A 17,146-nucleotide genomic window follows, 5' to 3' on the forward strand; every position below is an offset into this window, starting at 1 on the left:
AGAAGTAATATAGGATACTTTTTATTACCCGACATTAAGCTCGGTTCCTTTGGGAAAGGGGATGAAAGTGTTTGAAATTATAACCGATTTCAATAATTATTTTTGTACTATAGAGGTCTAATATACGTTTAATTTTGCCCAAACTTTGTGTAGATCTGATGAATGTGGTTGGAGATAGAGGACAGAACTTCTCAGCGGACAGCAGCAAACCCCTCATTTAAGGCGATACTGAATACTTTAATTTTTTTAGAACTACAACTAAATTGAATACCACATCAAAAACAAAATCAAACGCAGACGAAGTCGCGGGCAACAGCTAGTTATTTATAAATAGATTAGACATACAGTCGTACATTCAAGCAATGGTCCCACCATTGCTTGAATATCTTTTGACCTCTTAAGATTAATTAATGCACAGGGTACACTGTCTTTTTTTCGTCGAATTAACATAATCATCACCATCATCATCAATCCATTACCCGTCCACTGCAGAGCACGGGTCTTCTCTCAGAATGAGAAGGGTTTAGGCTGTAGTCCACGCTGGCGAATTTCGGATTGGTAGACAACCTTGTGAATTTTATAAAAACTCTCAGGCTATGGATTGATGATGGTGAAAGCTGAAAAGGAAAAAGTATCTAAATACTTGGACCTTGCTCACGAGATTACCGCCTTGTGGAATGTTGAGTCGACCGTTATTGTTCCGATCGTCGTTTTGTGAGGCGCGTATTGTGAGGAGGTTCCTCACTCTGGAGCCCTGACCGCCGGTTGCTTGGGTATTTAAAAGCCCCGCAAGCGGAGGGTGGATGCTTTTTTTTATAAATTTTTAATAGTGATTTTTTATTTTATTTTTAAGCATTGTTAAGAATTTAAAAAAAAACAAAACGTATAAATGATAGAATAAATATATGTTTATATTATTATACGGCACACATAATATTATATCCACTGTATCAGTACATGATTAAGATTATTTAATGCCCCAAGTTATACACGAATGTGGGCCTCCATCCATTATGATTGGGTCAATTTGTAAAATAAATGTGTGAGTAGATACTAGATACTATATACTAAGCGGGGATCAAAACACAGTTCCGTAGTAAATACTACCTAATAAACTATAGCTTTATCTCAATACGGATTATGCCTTTCAGGAAAAGAAGTTTATTTAACTAACGTCAATCAATCACTTAAAGATTTTTCAAAGAATTGCTTCCTCAATGCTTCTACTGCTTCCTAGAGAGGACTTAACTATTGAAACTGATATGGACTTTGGGCTGGGAAGCTCTACATCATCAGCTATCTTATCTTGTATTAAATTTATTCAAGCGTCAATCAAATCTGGATAAGATTAATTTATCAGCTTGTTTCTATCCTGAATAAATTATGTTTTAGACGAAATAAAGCTTTAGGCTTTCCTCAATTCGTTTTGGTTTTCTTTGCAGGCATCTTGAAAATTGAATCCTTAAACAAATCACTGTAGATAATTTTATAAATAAGTTTAGTTGAAATCTGGGGAATACCGTGACATAGCTACATTTTCATTGTCATTGTAAGAGAAATTCAGTAATAACAAATCTTTTTTTTAAAGTTACTGAATTTGTTCAAAAATGTATTTATATAAATCTGTAGCTGTTGCCAAAATGATGTAACGAAAGAACATAGAACAATATCACTACAATACTAGTCCCGATTTAAATATATATTGGCCTACATTCATTGAAATATAATAGCCGGAACTAACTGGTGACTGGCAACACCATTATTTACCGATACCATAATGTAAAAATAAACTTAGTGACGTTCTCACAAAGACTGAATTAGCTGTAAAATAATACCAACTTTTGATAACAGATAAGTTGCACAGATACGATTGACTGTGGATTCTATATACAAAGATAAAAAAGGGATAATATGAGATAGTTTTAGGCATAGTCGTAGGTTCAAACTTAATCTGTTGGAATTTCTCAAATGTTATTGTTGGAACCTTTTAATTTACTATCTTCGGTACCTTTAAGCTTATTCCGGTGAGAAGAGGATATAATATCGAGCGGTGTATTTAATTCAATGCAATTATTCAGTGGCTCAGAAACATGGTCGCTATGTATTAAGTTAGCATCAAAAACTCACCGGCGATAAAAGATCTATGCTCGGATTATACTACAATATACATGATCAAATTAGAAATAACGAGATACTTAGAAGAAGACCTAACAATAAGAGAATAGGTGGTGATAGTAAGGTGGACCAGCTACTTCATAGCTGAGTTCCTCATGTAAGCGCTGGTAAGATGTGAACTACAAGGTAAGGATAAAATAAGTGAAGAAGACCTAAGAAGCCTCTTCATACGCGACATTGTTAGGTTCACAAGAGTGACGTAGGATTCAGGGTCCCCGCAGGGACACCTGTGTCTCAATCATGTGGAGAAGGGTTGAATGGTCCTTACATAGGGCAGATTACCTGCATGGCAATGGCATGCAGGTAATCTGAAATCTGAATCTGAATCTCTAAATATTGTACTGTTCTCAATGAAAACAGTACAATATTTAGAGTTACCAACTTGATGCAAAGCTGATCTGGTCTAATTAGGTTGTGGTGAAAATTTTGTTATTGTGACTTACTTTCAGAAGCTTAGGATGATGAAATATGTGTTAAACGTGGTTCTGTAATTATCTCAATCAAGTTTAATTTTTATATTTACTTGACTTTGAAATGGTGAACTGGTCATGTTTTTTTGTGTATTCTTATCACCCTGAGGATATAAGTCCTTTTTCTTGTTGTCGCGGCTAAGAAATTGGAAGAGCAGTTATTGTGATGTCATTGCTCCTCAGGTCTTTGCATCTATTTCGATCGACCGAGTCATGTGAGCACCGCACATCTAACTTGGTATCTTTTATCACCTGACACTTTTATCACGTCTTGTTGAAACCAACTGTAGCTAAATATTTCTAGATAATATGGCATTATTTTTAGCAGTGGGATTTTATACCTACCCAGATGTTAAAACGTTTCACTTTTAGATGCAATGATAACAAAGCTGCAACTTGGAACTGTTTGATTTTTTCTATATAGGGAAACATATAAGTAATACATATATCTCATTTTCTGATAGTCAAATTCAGGCCTAGATGTCAGCTCTTATATAACATCTAAAGTTGAGAGATGATAATCGTTTATTTCGTAAGGCAAGACTGATATCAACCCATGTGGCAGATAAACATATTCATTGTTCTGAGATATACGCCTTTGGGTCATTGCTTATTACCAATTGTCGGTGACAAACTAGATTTATTTTGCAAGACAGATCGGGCTGTTCGGCTATCAACCTTTGCTTGTGAACTGTAATATTTCTATTTAATAAAAAAAACAAAGATAAATTCTGCATGTACAGAATTCCTGGAAGATAACCCAAAAAATAAAGCATAAATTAGATGAAAGGAAATTCAATATTTTTGAACCAAATAAAACAAGTTATTTTAGTTTCAATATACGGTTAAAAATACGGTTATTTTCAAAAGAAATACGAGGCGGCTACCGTCAAATGTATCTTTGCCAGACGTTTCCGGCATAAAAATAAAGCAGCCATTTAAAAAAACATGGCGCTTTGACCAAATAGGTCAAAACTACGATCTTGGACTTTGGATTTTGACTAAGGATATAAAAAATATGCCACTGAAATTACTAAAAAAGCTGTAAACTCAGGTTAGATATATTCAGCGCATTCAATGTATTAAATTTCATCTCAATAGGTCAAAAATGTTATTCCCGTAACTTTTCAATTGAAAATTTTCTTTGCTCCTACAAAAAGTACTATACAAAAAGCATTGAGCAGCTGATGGAAATTTTGTCAATTCCGCAACGATTTAGGACCGAAAACCTGAATTGAAGTATATCATATACTTATTAGGAATTTTTTAGTTTTAGTTATCAAAACCGGCAAGTTAATAGAACAACTATCGTACACTTTTTGAATTTGAACTACTTAAAAGGCGTGCGAGGGATCGATCACGGCTCATTTGAAAGGTAGGCTAAAGCTCGAACGTCTAGGCTATCACCGCTATATAGGCCAGACTCGAAAGTCAATATTTCCAATTTGTATCTGTGGCAGTATTCGTTTTCGCATATAAAACTCTTAACCGTCACAGTAAAATGGCTTGCCTCAGTGCACTCGTTTAAGAGTCGCAAATCGGCTACGGCTACTAATTTACGGATTATACAAATGTTTCGGAAAAAACACTAGCAGGCAAATTAGAGCTTTACAACGCTAAGTATAAGTTCCATTATAGCCTGATGTTCAAGTATTTGGATACTTAAAAACGACTTCTCGATTGCGTGAGTGCAAATCTGGTTCGAAGGGTACTGAAAAGTCTAAAGTCGTGCTGACTTTACTGAATCGACAAACATGTGCTGTCTGGACACAAAACTCTGAAGTATATCACACAATGGGTATAAAGACTGTGACGAGACAGTCTGTGATAAACAGATAAACACAATGACAATAGCGCTTGTGTAAGTGGATAAATCCGATTTAAATTGAGATTAATGAACTTCATTGTAAGAAATTAAAGAAGGGTCAAAAGATAAAACAGTGTACTGCACCCATAACGGCTTTGATCTACGGTTTTTTAATAATGGTAATAGTTATGCTAGTTCGTCAGTCCCGGAGTTTAATACAAACTTGTGATAAAAGTTGTTTAGTTTATAGTAGTTGGTTTATGCTCAGAAAACGTTTCTAGTATTATAGAGGAGGCCTGTGGTGGTGGTAAATATTTATGCATAAAAGTAACTTAGTACATTTAAAGGATCTTGTAGCGCCATCTAGTTAGGTTAGTAACCACACTCAGACATTGAGAAGGTAATCGATTTCCTGAGCAAGATTTCCTAGGGATTATAGGTGCCTATAGATACTAAATCTTCCATCACGTCAAAACCAACTCAGCCATCTTTCGGTGGAATCTTTCGAAGCAGACCAATACCAATAAAGCGGTGAAAGCGCATTAGGTAGGAGCTCGACTTCCCTTTCGGGAGTTTGAACTTTTCTAAATGCGTTTTAACTAATTAAATTATCACTTGCTTCAAAGGTGAAGGAAAACGTCGCGAGGAAACCTGCATACCTGAGAGTTCTCCATGATGTTCTCAAAGGTGTGTGGAGTCCACCAATCCGCACTGGGCCAGCGGGGTGGACCACGGACTTAACCCCTTCTCATTGTGGGCGATCGTGGTTGATATAGATGATAGCAAATCTGCCTTTGTATGTACATTTGGTTTAAGATAAAAAGATATCTTAGTTAAGACTGGTCAAAATTATGCGTAATTAGTGGTAGAGTTTGTGTATAAGTTGGAGTAGAAATTCAATGTGACAGGAACACAGATAATAAGGATGGTCATAGAAAAAGGTACACAGGAGTATCGACAGAAGTGTCAAGGGAAGATTGAAAAGTTATCTCTTTGTAGTTAAAAGTGTGCTATAAGTTCAGATAGATTTGTTGTAATTAGATATACTAAAACGATTGAACGTTGTAAGATATAAATTGGGGTTAAACATAAACGAACTATGTACGAAACACCTAGTTTGTTTACTGAAACACGAACGACCTACGTGCCAGAAATTTCCGGAACAGTCAAGATCGTGGGAACTCTCGGCACGCGCCTGTACAATTGTAGACGTAATCAAAACGCAATCAAAACGCGTCGTTCCCCCGACGAGCGACGCGGTTAATTTTATTGGCCGTGTGATTATTCCCTGTACATTGATGCAAATACTTTTGCTAGGGTTGCCACGTCCTAATAATTCTTAAATCCAACTGGGTGTTGCCTGCGTTCTTCGTCCGCGATAATTGAGTTTTTTTTTCAAATCCCGTTATAAAAAGTAGCCTATGTTACTCTGGTGCTTTCAAAGAACTTTATGTCTAAGTAAACTAAATTATAGTATTTATATAATATTAAACAATTATAAATTCTGTTTTAAGTTATTATAAATAACCGCTAAATCGCTTGGTAGCAAATCTTTATCAGTAGAGTGGTAACTAGCCACAAACCTCCCTCCAGACCGAAGTTATTCCGTTGCTGCGTGAGAGAAGAGCTAACAAACGAACGTGAACTCGAATCTATAGTTTTAGTAAGTCAGGATTTCTTAAGTTACTGTGCTGTATAACTAATTTGTGCGCGAAATAATGTATAATTTAAATTTCCATCAATCGGCACTGAGCCAGCGTGGTGGACTACGACCTTAACCCCTTCCCATTGTGGAAAGGAGACCCGTGCTCTGTAACGAAAAGTATAAAATTTGGCGGCCTTATCGCTACATAGCGATATCTTCCAAGCAACCAAAGGCGCAGAACATAGCTCAAGAAGAGAGGTAGGTGGTGCATATAAATAAAGATATATATTTGCATATATACCTATATATACATAAATACTGATGATGACGATGATGGATTAAATTTCCTAATAATCGCGATGAAGGAAGACATCGTGAGGAAACCAGCCTGCCTTAGAGTTTTTATAATCTGTATATAATATAAATATACAGATCCTGTAAAATCTACCCATCCACACTTGGCCAGCGTGAAGACATGTTGTAGGCCGGAAATAAGGTATAGTAAAGCAGATATCGATCTATTTAATTTTTCATCTCGTTTTTCCTATTTTGTTCAACCCTAGCCCCGCGCGGAAGGCGCTGCAGATTGCAGTACCAAGAGCAGCATGTAAACAGCATGCTACGTGCAATGGGGCACGTCTTTCAGCACGTAGGGATACTTTTGCAATTTGTTTATACTGCCGATTGCAGGGAACTTTTATCGGTCTTGTGCACTGCAATTTGTTGTATACTTATTGCAGTAATCCAAGACAAACCATCTGTGTATCATAATTGCGCAATTGCGTAGAATGCGTGTGTTGGGAAATGTTTGTAATGAATATATTTATTTTTGAAGTAAAACTTCTGTAGGCGCGACTAGGGAGTAACTCGGTTTTTTTTCTGACGGGACTAACGCTTGCTATAGTCTGAGTAGTTTCCGCTATTAAAACATAATCATTTGGATTGGTCGTAAGTACATGTCATATACTCCACGCTTCTTGACTTATACTCCAGCTAGTGGCAAATATCATAATCAATTAAGATTATTTATATCCAATATTTTCAAATGGATCAATTGTGAATAGCAAAGTGAATAAAAATTCGACAGTTCTAAAAAAATATTTTAAATTGCAAATTTTTTTGAAAACCTCTAATTTATTTATTACTTTTGTAATAAATAAATTATAAAGAAATTTTCTGATGATTGCGACAATCTGACACGGGTATATTGAGATGTGCTGATCTAACGAACGTATTTATAAAATGTGAAAGTGATACCCATAAATTTTAAATAGAATATAAATGAAATAGTGAATATTAAATGAAATGGCGGAGTCCCAGAAACATTTTAATATTTCATCAATAAATAATAACAAAAGTTTTAATTAAATCGCGCGTAAAGGTTACACGCAAACACTTTTTTTTTTCGCTATCTCATCTGTGGGTAAGAGATGTTGCATACTAAGATGGTAACAGGCTAACTTGTTAGGGGAATGGGCAGTGGCGGTACTGCCATAGAAGCCGAAAAGTAGATAATCTCGAGACCAATACAGAATGCAAGATGGCCGCCAAACCGCAATCTTGCATGCAACAATAATTGAAACTGTAGATTCCTTTTATAACACCGTTCCGGTTAGAGATAGCATTTTATTATTATTATCTATATGTCTTAAGCTATCTTGGTGTATGTTTTGCAAACATTAATTTGGCACGATAAAATGCTAATCGCTGTGTAAATCTGGGAAGTAGGAAGGGCGTGATTTTTTTTTATCATTTTTATTTAATCGTAAAGTGTCATTTTCCGTTTTAATTTTTAACTTGTAAATAATGTTACCTAGAACATTGCACCTAATCGTCCATTTAAGAAGTAATAGAGTTGTGAAAGAGTTTGCCCGGGGAAGTACACCCTTGCCTATTTCTGCTACCAAACAACATTTTTGCAATGCTGTGTTCCAGTTCCAAAATCCAACCAAAGTTTCCATCGAAGTCGTTTGACAGATTGAATTAAGCATAGCTATCGTTTTCTCCGTAGGTAGATGAAGATGGCTCAAAGGCCATCTATGGATTTTGGATTAGATTTATTATCAACTTCGGGCACTAGTAGCTTTGACAAAAGTCAAAAACATATATAAAGTATTAGGACAAAAGTTTCAGCGATTTTTCAGATTCCAACGGTCTTTTTTCATGCTATCTAAAATACACGTTCTTGTGACATGTGAATATCCAAAATTTTATATTTTTAGTTTTTATTTTGGTTTGGCAGCAATAAGAGCACTTCTGTAATTGAAGCGTTGTAATCGTTCTACAAGCCTCGAAAATATTGGGCAGCATCCAAAAATATTTGTTAGTTTTTGACGATTATAGGTTTTGTCAGGTTTAGTGGCCATTACATTTAAATTCTTCTTTTTTATATTTTATTTATTATTTTTTATTATATCATATATATTATAGATATAAAAGAATGCAGGTTATTCCACTACATCATAAGGATTTAATTTTAGTGCAACATTCAAGGTACGGTATTAGTATGACCGATACGGAGGTTGGTAGCAAAGAAAATAGCTTGATAATTTCACATGGATTGCAATTATATTTGAGCGTGAGAACCGAGGCTCAGTTTCCAGTTACTAACTCCAGACCAGACGCATAGGACCAGAGTAATGGGATTAAGTTACAGAATCCGTAAAGAGTTACAACATATAAAAGTCCAGAAAATATTACAGAGATTGACATCCACTACTAGACCTAAGTCTAGTTCCCATCACGCCGCTCCAATACGTGTTGGTGGGCAATAACTAACAGCAGACGTGTAATGTTTGCACTTTATTTGGTTTAATACGTTTTTAAGGAGTATTTCTGTGAAACCGAAACGCTAATAGTTTTTAAGTAAACCACTGCCATACTAAAAAGCATCGGATACAGCCTTAACATCAAATGGAAAATTAAAATCAAGTTACTCCGCTACTTTTTTAGTCTATTATAAAGGTAACCGTCGCGTTTTGTAGGTACTACGCGCGTGTTGATCTTTTATCTTCAATAGGGTCGTCATAAGTAAACAACTAAGTTTTAAATTGGTTTGTATGGAAAAATAAATATGCTTCTTTTGGTTTAATGTTTGAACAGGGAGATTATTTTTGAAATATACTAACGCACCCTTCATCAGTAATTCGGTTAAACGATGTAGAACCGGAACCAGCGTTGCCCTCGAATGTTGGACATGTATTTTATTATGAAAACTATAAATTGTTTAGGTTTCTTTCTTTTTTATGTATACGTATGGCAAGATATCGAAATAATTTTCGCGTGTGTATCGAAATAATTTTGCTAAAAATACGATGGAGTATGTTTTACGGGATCAACGTAACGTTACATATTATTTATAGTTTTTATTGCGGCGCGCGAAGTATTTATTTTACGATGATTGCAGTAGCGTGTCTTATTTGCTGGCCACTATGTTGCATAAAGAGTAAATATTTTGTTGCGAATATATTTTGTTTTGTATTAAAAGTGGAATTTCTGTATTCTCAGTTGACTTTATTTTGCATTCATAAAAACAATATCTTATCTCTATTGACTATTCAAGGATTACTCTCTTGTTGATGTAGTTGTTAGCCAGTTTTACCTAAGACAAAAAGTTAAATATAAATATATATAAGCGGGGATAGCCTTGTGGGTAAGGCTTCGGCATTTCTTTCGTGGAGACCGAGTTAGAGTCCTGGCACGCACCACTGACTTTTAAGAGTTAAGTGCGTTTTAATTTAAGCAATTTAAAAATCACTTGCTTTAAACGGTGAAGGAAAACATCGTGAGGAAACCTGCATGCCCGAGTTCTCCATAATGTTCTCACCGGCGTGTGAAGTCTAACAATACGCATTTGGCCAGCGTGGTAGACTACGGCCTATACCCTTCCCATTCTGAGAGGAGACGGGTGCCCCATGGCGGACCGGTGATGGTGATGACGATGATGATAAACTAGTTCAGATTTCAGCTCAGCTTTGTAACGCTTTTATCATGTTTGATGCATTAAAGAAAACTAAAGTATGTTTAATGAGGGACCATTTAATATGTAAATTTAAAATAAATCTTCATGATGTGGGGATTTGTCAAAGTAACCTGGCGGCACCTTATTCAGAGGTAGCCGGAATGCTATTAGATTTTAAGTTAAGATAAGAGAAAGGAAGTATCAATTTTTGTAAAGGGAACGATGGGGCTGACATTCTTATTGCTTAGAAAAGTCCCGAATAAATAAAGCTTGCTACATGACAGGCATATTCTAAGAAACTGAATACGATGAAAGATTATGACGATCGCCACGGCGCACTGGTGAGCTATGTAGTCCTGGAATCGATTCCTGACATGGGCAATTTGGGAATTTACAATTTCAGAATTTTCTCTGGTCGTTTGGTGGGAGGCGGACTTGTAGTAAACAGTAGTAAACAGTAGTAAACAGTAGTAAACAGTAGTCTTGTAAAAAAAAGATCATGCACACATATTGGGTAGTAGGTACCTATGCGATTAATATAAAGATAAACAGTTATAGTTGTAGTAGGTAATAAAAGGACTTCATCATCATCATCAGCCTAATCACAAAGAAATAGCCTTTCCAAAGGTTAGATTAGAATCGTGACAGACAGACGGCCTCGTTTTGTTTTGCTTGAACGACGAACTAAACGCTGCTTATAATGATAACAGTTTGAAATGATTCATTTCATTACTAGCATCAAATAGAACTATCGATCTTTCCGGCACCTTGTAAGTGAGAGGTCTGAGGTCAGAGGTCCATTCAGAGATCTGTCGCGGCGATCGATCAAATGCAAATGGCAATCCGCTGCTTCAAAATTGCTGTGCAACGGGGCGTGGTATCCCAGAAAGCTTGTGCAAGAAGAATGGCAGTATCTGCATGTATCTGTGAGATGGTGATAATAAAAAATATCGGGCTAAGTTTGTTGTGGGCTCTTCTTAGACCAAAAACCTCGTAGCTTTAGGTTTAAGTTAGCGAACCAAGTTATCTCAATCCGCTTAAAATTATGGAAACTTATATGTATGTACGCTACATAAGTGTCTGTGATAGGCCTACAAATTTTGAATTTTGAATTTTATCTAGCACAAGTAGTACATAGTAGAGAGTTTTGTGATAAAGCTGGTCCCGGAGAACTAACGCCCTGCTTAATTCTGCAGCTAAGCAGAATTGCTGAGTTTCGGTCTGAAGGATGGCGTTACCGGTGTACCTCTACGCTTATACTCCTCAGGTTGATGGACAAAGCTATGTATCCGCCTCTCCACGGTTAGCACGGGCAGGAGACAAAAATTATATCTCCCGAGAATATCGCCTGACAAGGGTTATAATTAACTTTGTCCACCGTCAAAAGCACGGGAACATGGAATACACATATTAATTATTTGGATATTATTTCCACTTGTGAGCAAGTGAAAGTGGATAAAGCTGTGGGAGAGGATACAATTTTATCCTTTCCCGGAGAGATAATTGTCTCCTGCCCATTCTAGCCGTTCTGGATAAAAGATAGCGGATATAATTTGCCGCGAAGACAAGGCCGTAACCATTTCTATTATTTTTTCGCGGTGGCCTTCCAGCAGTTTAACGCCTTCTTTTTAAGGTTCCGCAGCAAAATATATTGTCGAATTATTCTAAGAGTAGCTTTAGAAGGTGTCCACCTCTTAGCTTCTAAGCACGTTAATTATATCCCTTAGGCATTATAAGGGGATATAATCGGGGGATATAATTTTTGTGTCCGGCCTGTGCTAGTTCTTTTGGCCCAGTGCGGAAAATAATGCGGTTTACATGAGTGTAAAACAACAATAAATCATCTATAATTTTTCTACCACTTGTCTTTGCGGTCACTTTGTATAAAAGTAGCTTGAATAATTCTCCATGTCTTAAACTATTTCTATGCAAAAGATCATGTCTATCCGTTATTCGCATTTCTGCGTTAAAGGAGAACAAACGAATAAGTTGATAAACACTTTCGCATAAAACTTATTGTGAGTATTTAGTTTGATAGAATCGCGATATCTAGCGAGAGACGTCACAGATGACGCGTCAAAATTATTCACAGTTCACAAGTCAGCTGAACAAACATGTGACGAGGACGGCATGCAGCGTGTGGCATGCTTGATAGGACTGCATGTATGTTAACACACGCTCGTTTATTGCTGGCTCACACCTCCATTCACTGTAGTATAACCTGAGATTATTGGCTAATCTATACTAATATAACGACGAGGACTGATTTATTTGTTTGTTACTAATCGCTACATTCTGAAATTATGGAAGCGATTTAAAAAGAACACAGTCTTCAGCCAGAACTTCAGAAGTAATAGAACTACAGTAATGTAATCTTTTTATCTTAATGATACGAGATGAGATTATTAAGTTGTGTTATAAAAATTTCAAACTGATTTATACGCTACTACAAACAAAGATTCATTCCGATTAAATATATTAATCTCTTTTGCTAGCACTTATATTTCGCAAATGCCATAGTTTCTCTAGGTACAATCTGCACTCCGAACCGGTGGCAAAGTCACAACAAACAGACATAGGTATTTGACGTTTATAAAGTAGTCCTACTTGAAATAAATGGATTAAAAATTTGGAATTTAAGAAAAAATCTAAAATATTTTTCTTTAATAAACCAAATTAATTTAAAGCAGCCAACCTATTTGGGAAGTCGATTAAAACCACAGAATATCACCCTACAATAAAACGCATATTCACACGTGTTAAAATCACCATAAAATTCTCATAATACAAGATTACTTACGCATAAGCTTTCGTCTCCTGCACCCGCACTAGGGTCTGTTTGAACACGTCGAACGCTAACTTGGAGTACTGCGTTGACATCGCCAGGAGATCAGGCTGGTACGCCACGGACTTCTGCTTCTCCTGGTCAGTGGGATCGGTGACGATGTTATGCTTCTTCTTCAACCTCTCCAAAGCCTTGTTAGGCTTCACAGGGGCCGGCGCCGGCGCCACAGCCTCCTTGGTACATACGTTACACATTCTCACGAAATTTACGAGTATTCAACTTTATATATTAACCCGGTACACGTTCGTACACCGCACGTTTACGTTTGAGACTGTCGGAGGCGAGATCGAGTATATAAGTGGAGTAAATCGTATCCCCACCACCGGGGCGATAAGCCAGGCGCCTGCGTCGATGTTTAGTGATAAATTGATTAGTGCTTGGTGCAAGTATTTGAGTGAGGGGTGACGGGTGATAAAGGATTGCTGATAGATCTGATCATATTGTTTAGGGAAATGCTTACGCGTTTAGCAATCACACTATCACCTCGTAGGCATCTGCGTGGAAGTATCAAACTACTTGAATTCATTAATCATACATTTTTATTTTACCTACACCAAAGAAAAAAAATAGTTATAGATAAATAATCTAAACCCAATAGAGCCAGAGGGTACAATTTGATGGTTTTATCCCTAAATTGCGATCTCATCTAGACTAGATAAACTAGGCAATCGCAAGCGTAAAATATCCGTAACATTGAATGTAGCTCCCGTATCATTAAGATTATAAATTAATAGTGAAAACTTTGCTTGTGTAAAACCTATAATTAATAATTTATCCATTGTCACAATTAATATAAAAAAAAGTAATAAAACATTGATGAACATGAAACAGTTTTTTTTATTTGGAATTGATCTGCTAAGTACTAACTTGATGCATTGAACTTGGTATATTCATGAGTTAGAAGACAACCAACAAAGGTCACTACCACCCTATACACAGTGGCGTGCATAGAGGGTATGCACAGGGTATGCAGATGATATAAAATGAAGAAAATCTCCAGTAAGGGACATGGGATTCCGACTCGCGCATCCGTCCCGTACGGATGTCTGTCTCGCAACCGATTGCTCGAGGTGAAAGTGTCAGTGGAAATCAGTGTCCGTTTCTGCGTTGTGGTAGTGCAGTGTAGTTCTAGGGTCTAGGATTCCTGTAAGTACACGTGTTATTATTAGCGTAGTTTAACACCCTCGTCACCTAAAGGCGAGGCCCCATAGGGCCACACCCTTTTTTTAGGCACACACCTCCCTGCATGGCAGGGAGGTCAACCGCTACCCCGGGGGCCGCCATGGCCCTCGCCGACTCCGACCTTAATCTGGAGGCCCTCTTAAAGGACCTCCAGGAGAATAACGCGGGTTACCTAAACCGCTTTAGGACTGTTAGGCCTAGAGTGTTCACGGACAGCCCGCAATCCCCGGCTCCCGCAGAGCCGACTACTGAAGACCCGGTCGCTATCCCTGCGATAGCGATCGAAGAATCTACCTCCCCGGCATCATCCGAGACCGACGACGGCTTCACCGTCGTCGGTGCTAAAAAGCGGAAGCTTAAGGCTTCCAAATCCAAGGCGAACCCGCCAAAGAAAGTGGTAACGGACCGCCCGATTAAGACCCAGTCCCAAGCGCCCCGCGCAGCGCCTCGCGCAGCGTCCCAGGCTTCCCCTGCGGACGAAGACGAGCCCGAAGACTCCCCTATGGAGGAGCAACCCCAACCCAGGGATAGAATCCCACCTCTCTTCATCCGCGACAAGCTCGCATGGATGAAAATCATCCCGCTTCTTGAAGCGAACGGCATCGGCTTCACCGGTGCCCGATCCACCGCTATAGGCATTAGAGTACAGTGCCTATCCTCCGACGACCACCGTCGGCTAACTTCAATGCTCAGAGAGCATAATATAGGTTTTCATACCTACGCCCTAAGAGACGAACGCATTCTCCGCGTCGTCATTAAAGGATTACCGAAGGAGATTAGCTCCGAGGTAATAAAAGCCGACCTTTTGTCGCAAAATCTACCTGTCCTGGAGGTACATAGGATGTACAATACCAGGACGAAATATGTCTACGAGATGGTTCTCGTTTTATTAGAACTTTCCCCCGAAGGTAAAGAGATTTACAATCTCGAAAAAGTGTGCCACCTTTCAGGACTCACTATCGAGAAGCCCCATAACAGAGGCAAGGTCGGCCAGTGCCACCGATGCCAACTGTACGGCCATTCCGCAAGGAATTGTTTCGCCCGCCCTAGGTGCGTCAAGTGCCTGGGCGACCACGGCACCGCCGATTGCTCCCGACGGGACCCGACCGTCGACGAACCACCGAGCTGTGTACTCTGCTACACCCAAGGGCACCCCGCGAATTATCGCGGATGCCCAAAGGCGCCGCAGTTTACACGGCGCAGGGGTCCGCCGCCGGCTCGGAGACCCGCAGCACAGCCCGCCCAACGCTTCGTCCCAGCGCCGGTACCCGCTACCAGCGCATGGGCCAAGCCCCTTAACGGAGCGCCTAGCGCCTCCGCCCCCGCCCCCGCACCGGTGCCGGTAGCCCCTCAGGCCACCGCACCGGCAGCGGCCCACCCGGCCTCAGCGCCCTCGCCCATGCACCTATCTCCGGATATGGACCCCCTGGACTTCATCCAGTACCTCGTGTCTGCGGTTGACATGAACGAGGTAAAAGTATTCTTTGCAAAGGCAAAGGTCTCCCTCAACCAGGCTATGCGCGAGCACTCTAGCCTCCTAACAACCATCGGGACTATCCAAAAAGCAATCCGTTAATGGGTAGTACATATAAAGGTAGGGTAAAACCACACTCCCTGGCAGTCAGCTTCTTTAATGCAAACGGCATTATCGATCAAATGCATCAAATCCGTGAATTTATATGTGCACAACAAATCGATATCTTCCTAGTGCAAGAGACCTTCTTAAAACCTAGTAGAAGCGATCCCAAAGTTGGAAATTATAACTTAATTAGAAATGATCGGACCACCAACCGGTTGGGTGGTACCGCGATCTATTACAGAAGGGCTCTTCACTGCACTCCTCTCGATCCTCCACAGCTTACCAACATGGAAGCCTCCGTATGTCAGGTGGGTATGACCGGCCATCCGTCGATCATACTAGCATCCGTTTATCTCTCACCGAACAAAACCTTTTTAGAGAGTGACTTACTCGCTCTCCTCTCCTTAGGTGACTCTGTCATTTTGGCTGGCGACTTCAACGCTAAGCACACCGACTGGTCCCGCTCCACTAACGCGCACGGACGACAACTTAACATACTTGTCAGACGACCCGACCTCAACTTTATCGTAGTTGCCCCAGACTCGCCGACTCGCTTCCCGATGTCGGATAGTTCGATCGACCGACCGGACATACTCGACATAGCGCTCCTCAAGAATATCACCCTTCAGGTGAACTCTGTGGAAGTGCTATCCGAGCTATATTCGGATCACAGACCTGTCAAACTACAGCTAGGCCCCGTAGGCCCCGCGATCCTCCCGACCCGTAAAGTCATCGACTTCAAGAAGCTCTCCGGGCTACTCGAAGCGAAGGACTCTGTGCACCTCTCTAAAATTCCTGACGTCGTAGAGACATTAGAGCAAGCCCAGGCAGCCTCACTGCACCTGACCAACCACGTTTGTGACGCTACGAGCGAATGCTCCCGCGAGATGCCGTGCGGATTTTACCGCATGGTACTCACGGAGGACGCGCGAGAGCTAATCACAAACAAGAATAGGGCCCATAGGGAGCATGACAAATATCCGACACGACAGAATCGGTTAGAACTCTGGAGAGCCCAGAGGAAGGTAGTGTCTATCATTACCGCACTCCGACACGGACAATGGGACAGGTTCTTGGGGGAGCTCTCGCCATCGCGTAGTGCGTTCTACAAACTGGCGAAGGCTCTCAAAATGACCCGCGCTCCCGCCCTCCCCCCGTTAGCACGGCCCGACCTTCCGCCCGCCTTTGAGGATATCGATAAGGCTGAATGCATGGCTGACTGCCTCGAATCCCAATGCTCTCCGAGCACCGTATCCATTGATAGGCCCCACGTCTTGCGAGTCGAAAGCGAACTCGCAACAATCCTCTCGACCCCTCCCGATGGTGAACCTCTCGCCCCGACGACCTGCGATGAAGTTCATACTATTATCAAGGGCTTCCACTCTAAGAAAGCCCCAGGCCCCGACGGCATTACCAATAAAACCCTAAAGTTACTCCCAGGACAAATTATCAACCTACTTGTGGTAATTTTTAATGTATTCT

General features: G+C 39.8%; 1 protein-coding gene across 1 annotated transcript in view; it reads right to left on the reverse strand.

Moving 5' to 3' along the window:
- The window catches only part of LOC120629281 (transmembrane protein 205), a 48,264-nt gene extending 35,073 nt beyond the window's left edge, over window positions 1-13,191 (reverse strand). The window contains exon 1 of the mRNA XM_039898182.1: window positions 12,859-13,191. Within this exon, the coding sequence (XP_039754116.1) occupies window positions 12,859-13,097 (239 nt within the window). The 5' untranslated portion in view covers window positions 13,098-13,191. The remainder of the gene's footprint in view (window positions 1-12,858) is intronic.
- Window positions 13,192-17,146: the final 3,955 nt, after the last annotated feature.

This window comes from Pararge aegeria, chromosome 2 (assembly GCF_905163445.1).
Source record: "Pararge aegeria chromosome 2, ilParAegt1.1, whole genome shotgun sequence".
Classification (NCBI taxonomy): Eukaryota; Metazoa; Arthropoda; class Insecta; order Lepidoptera; family Nymphalidae; genus Pararge; species Pararge aegeria.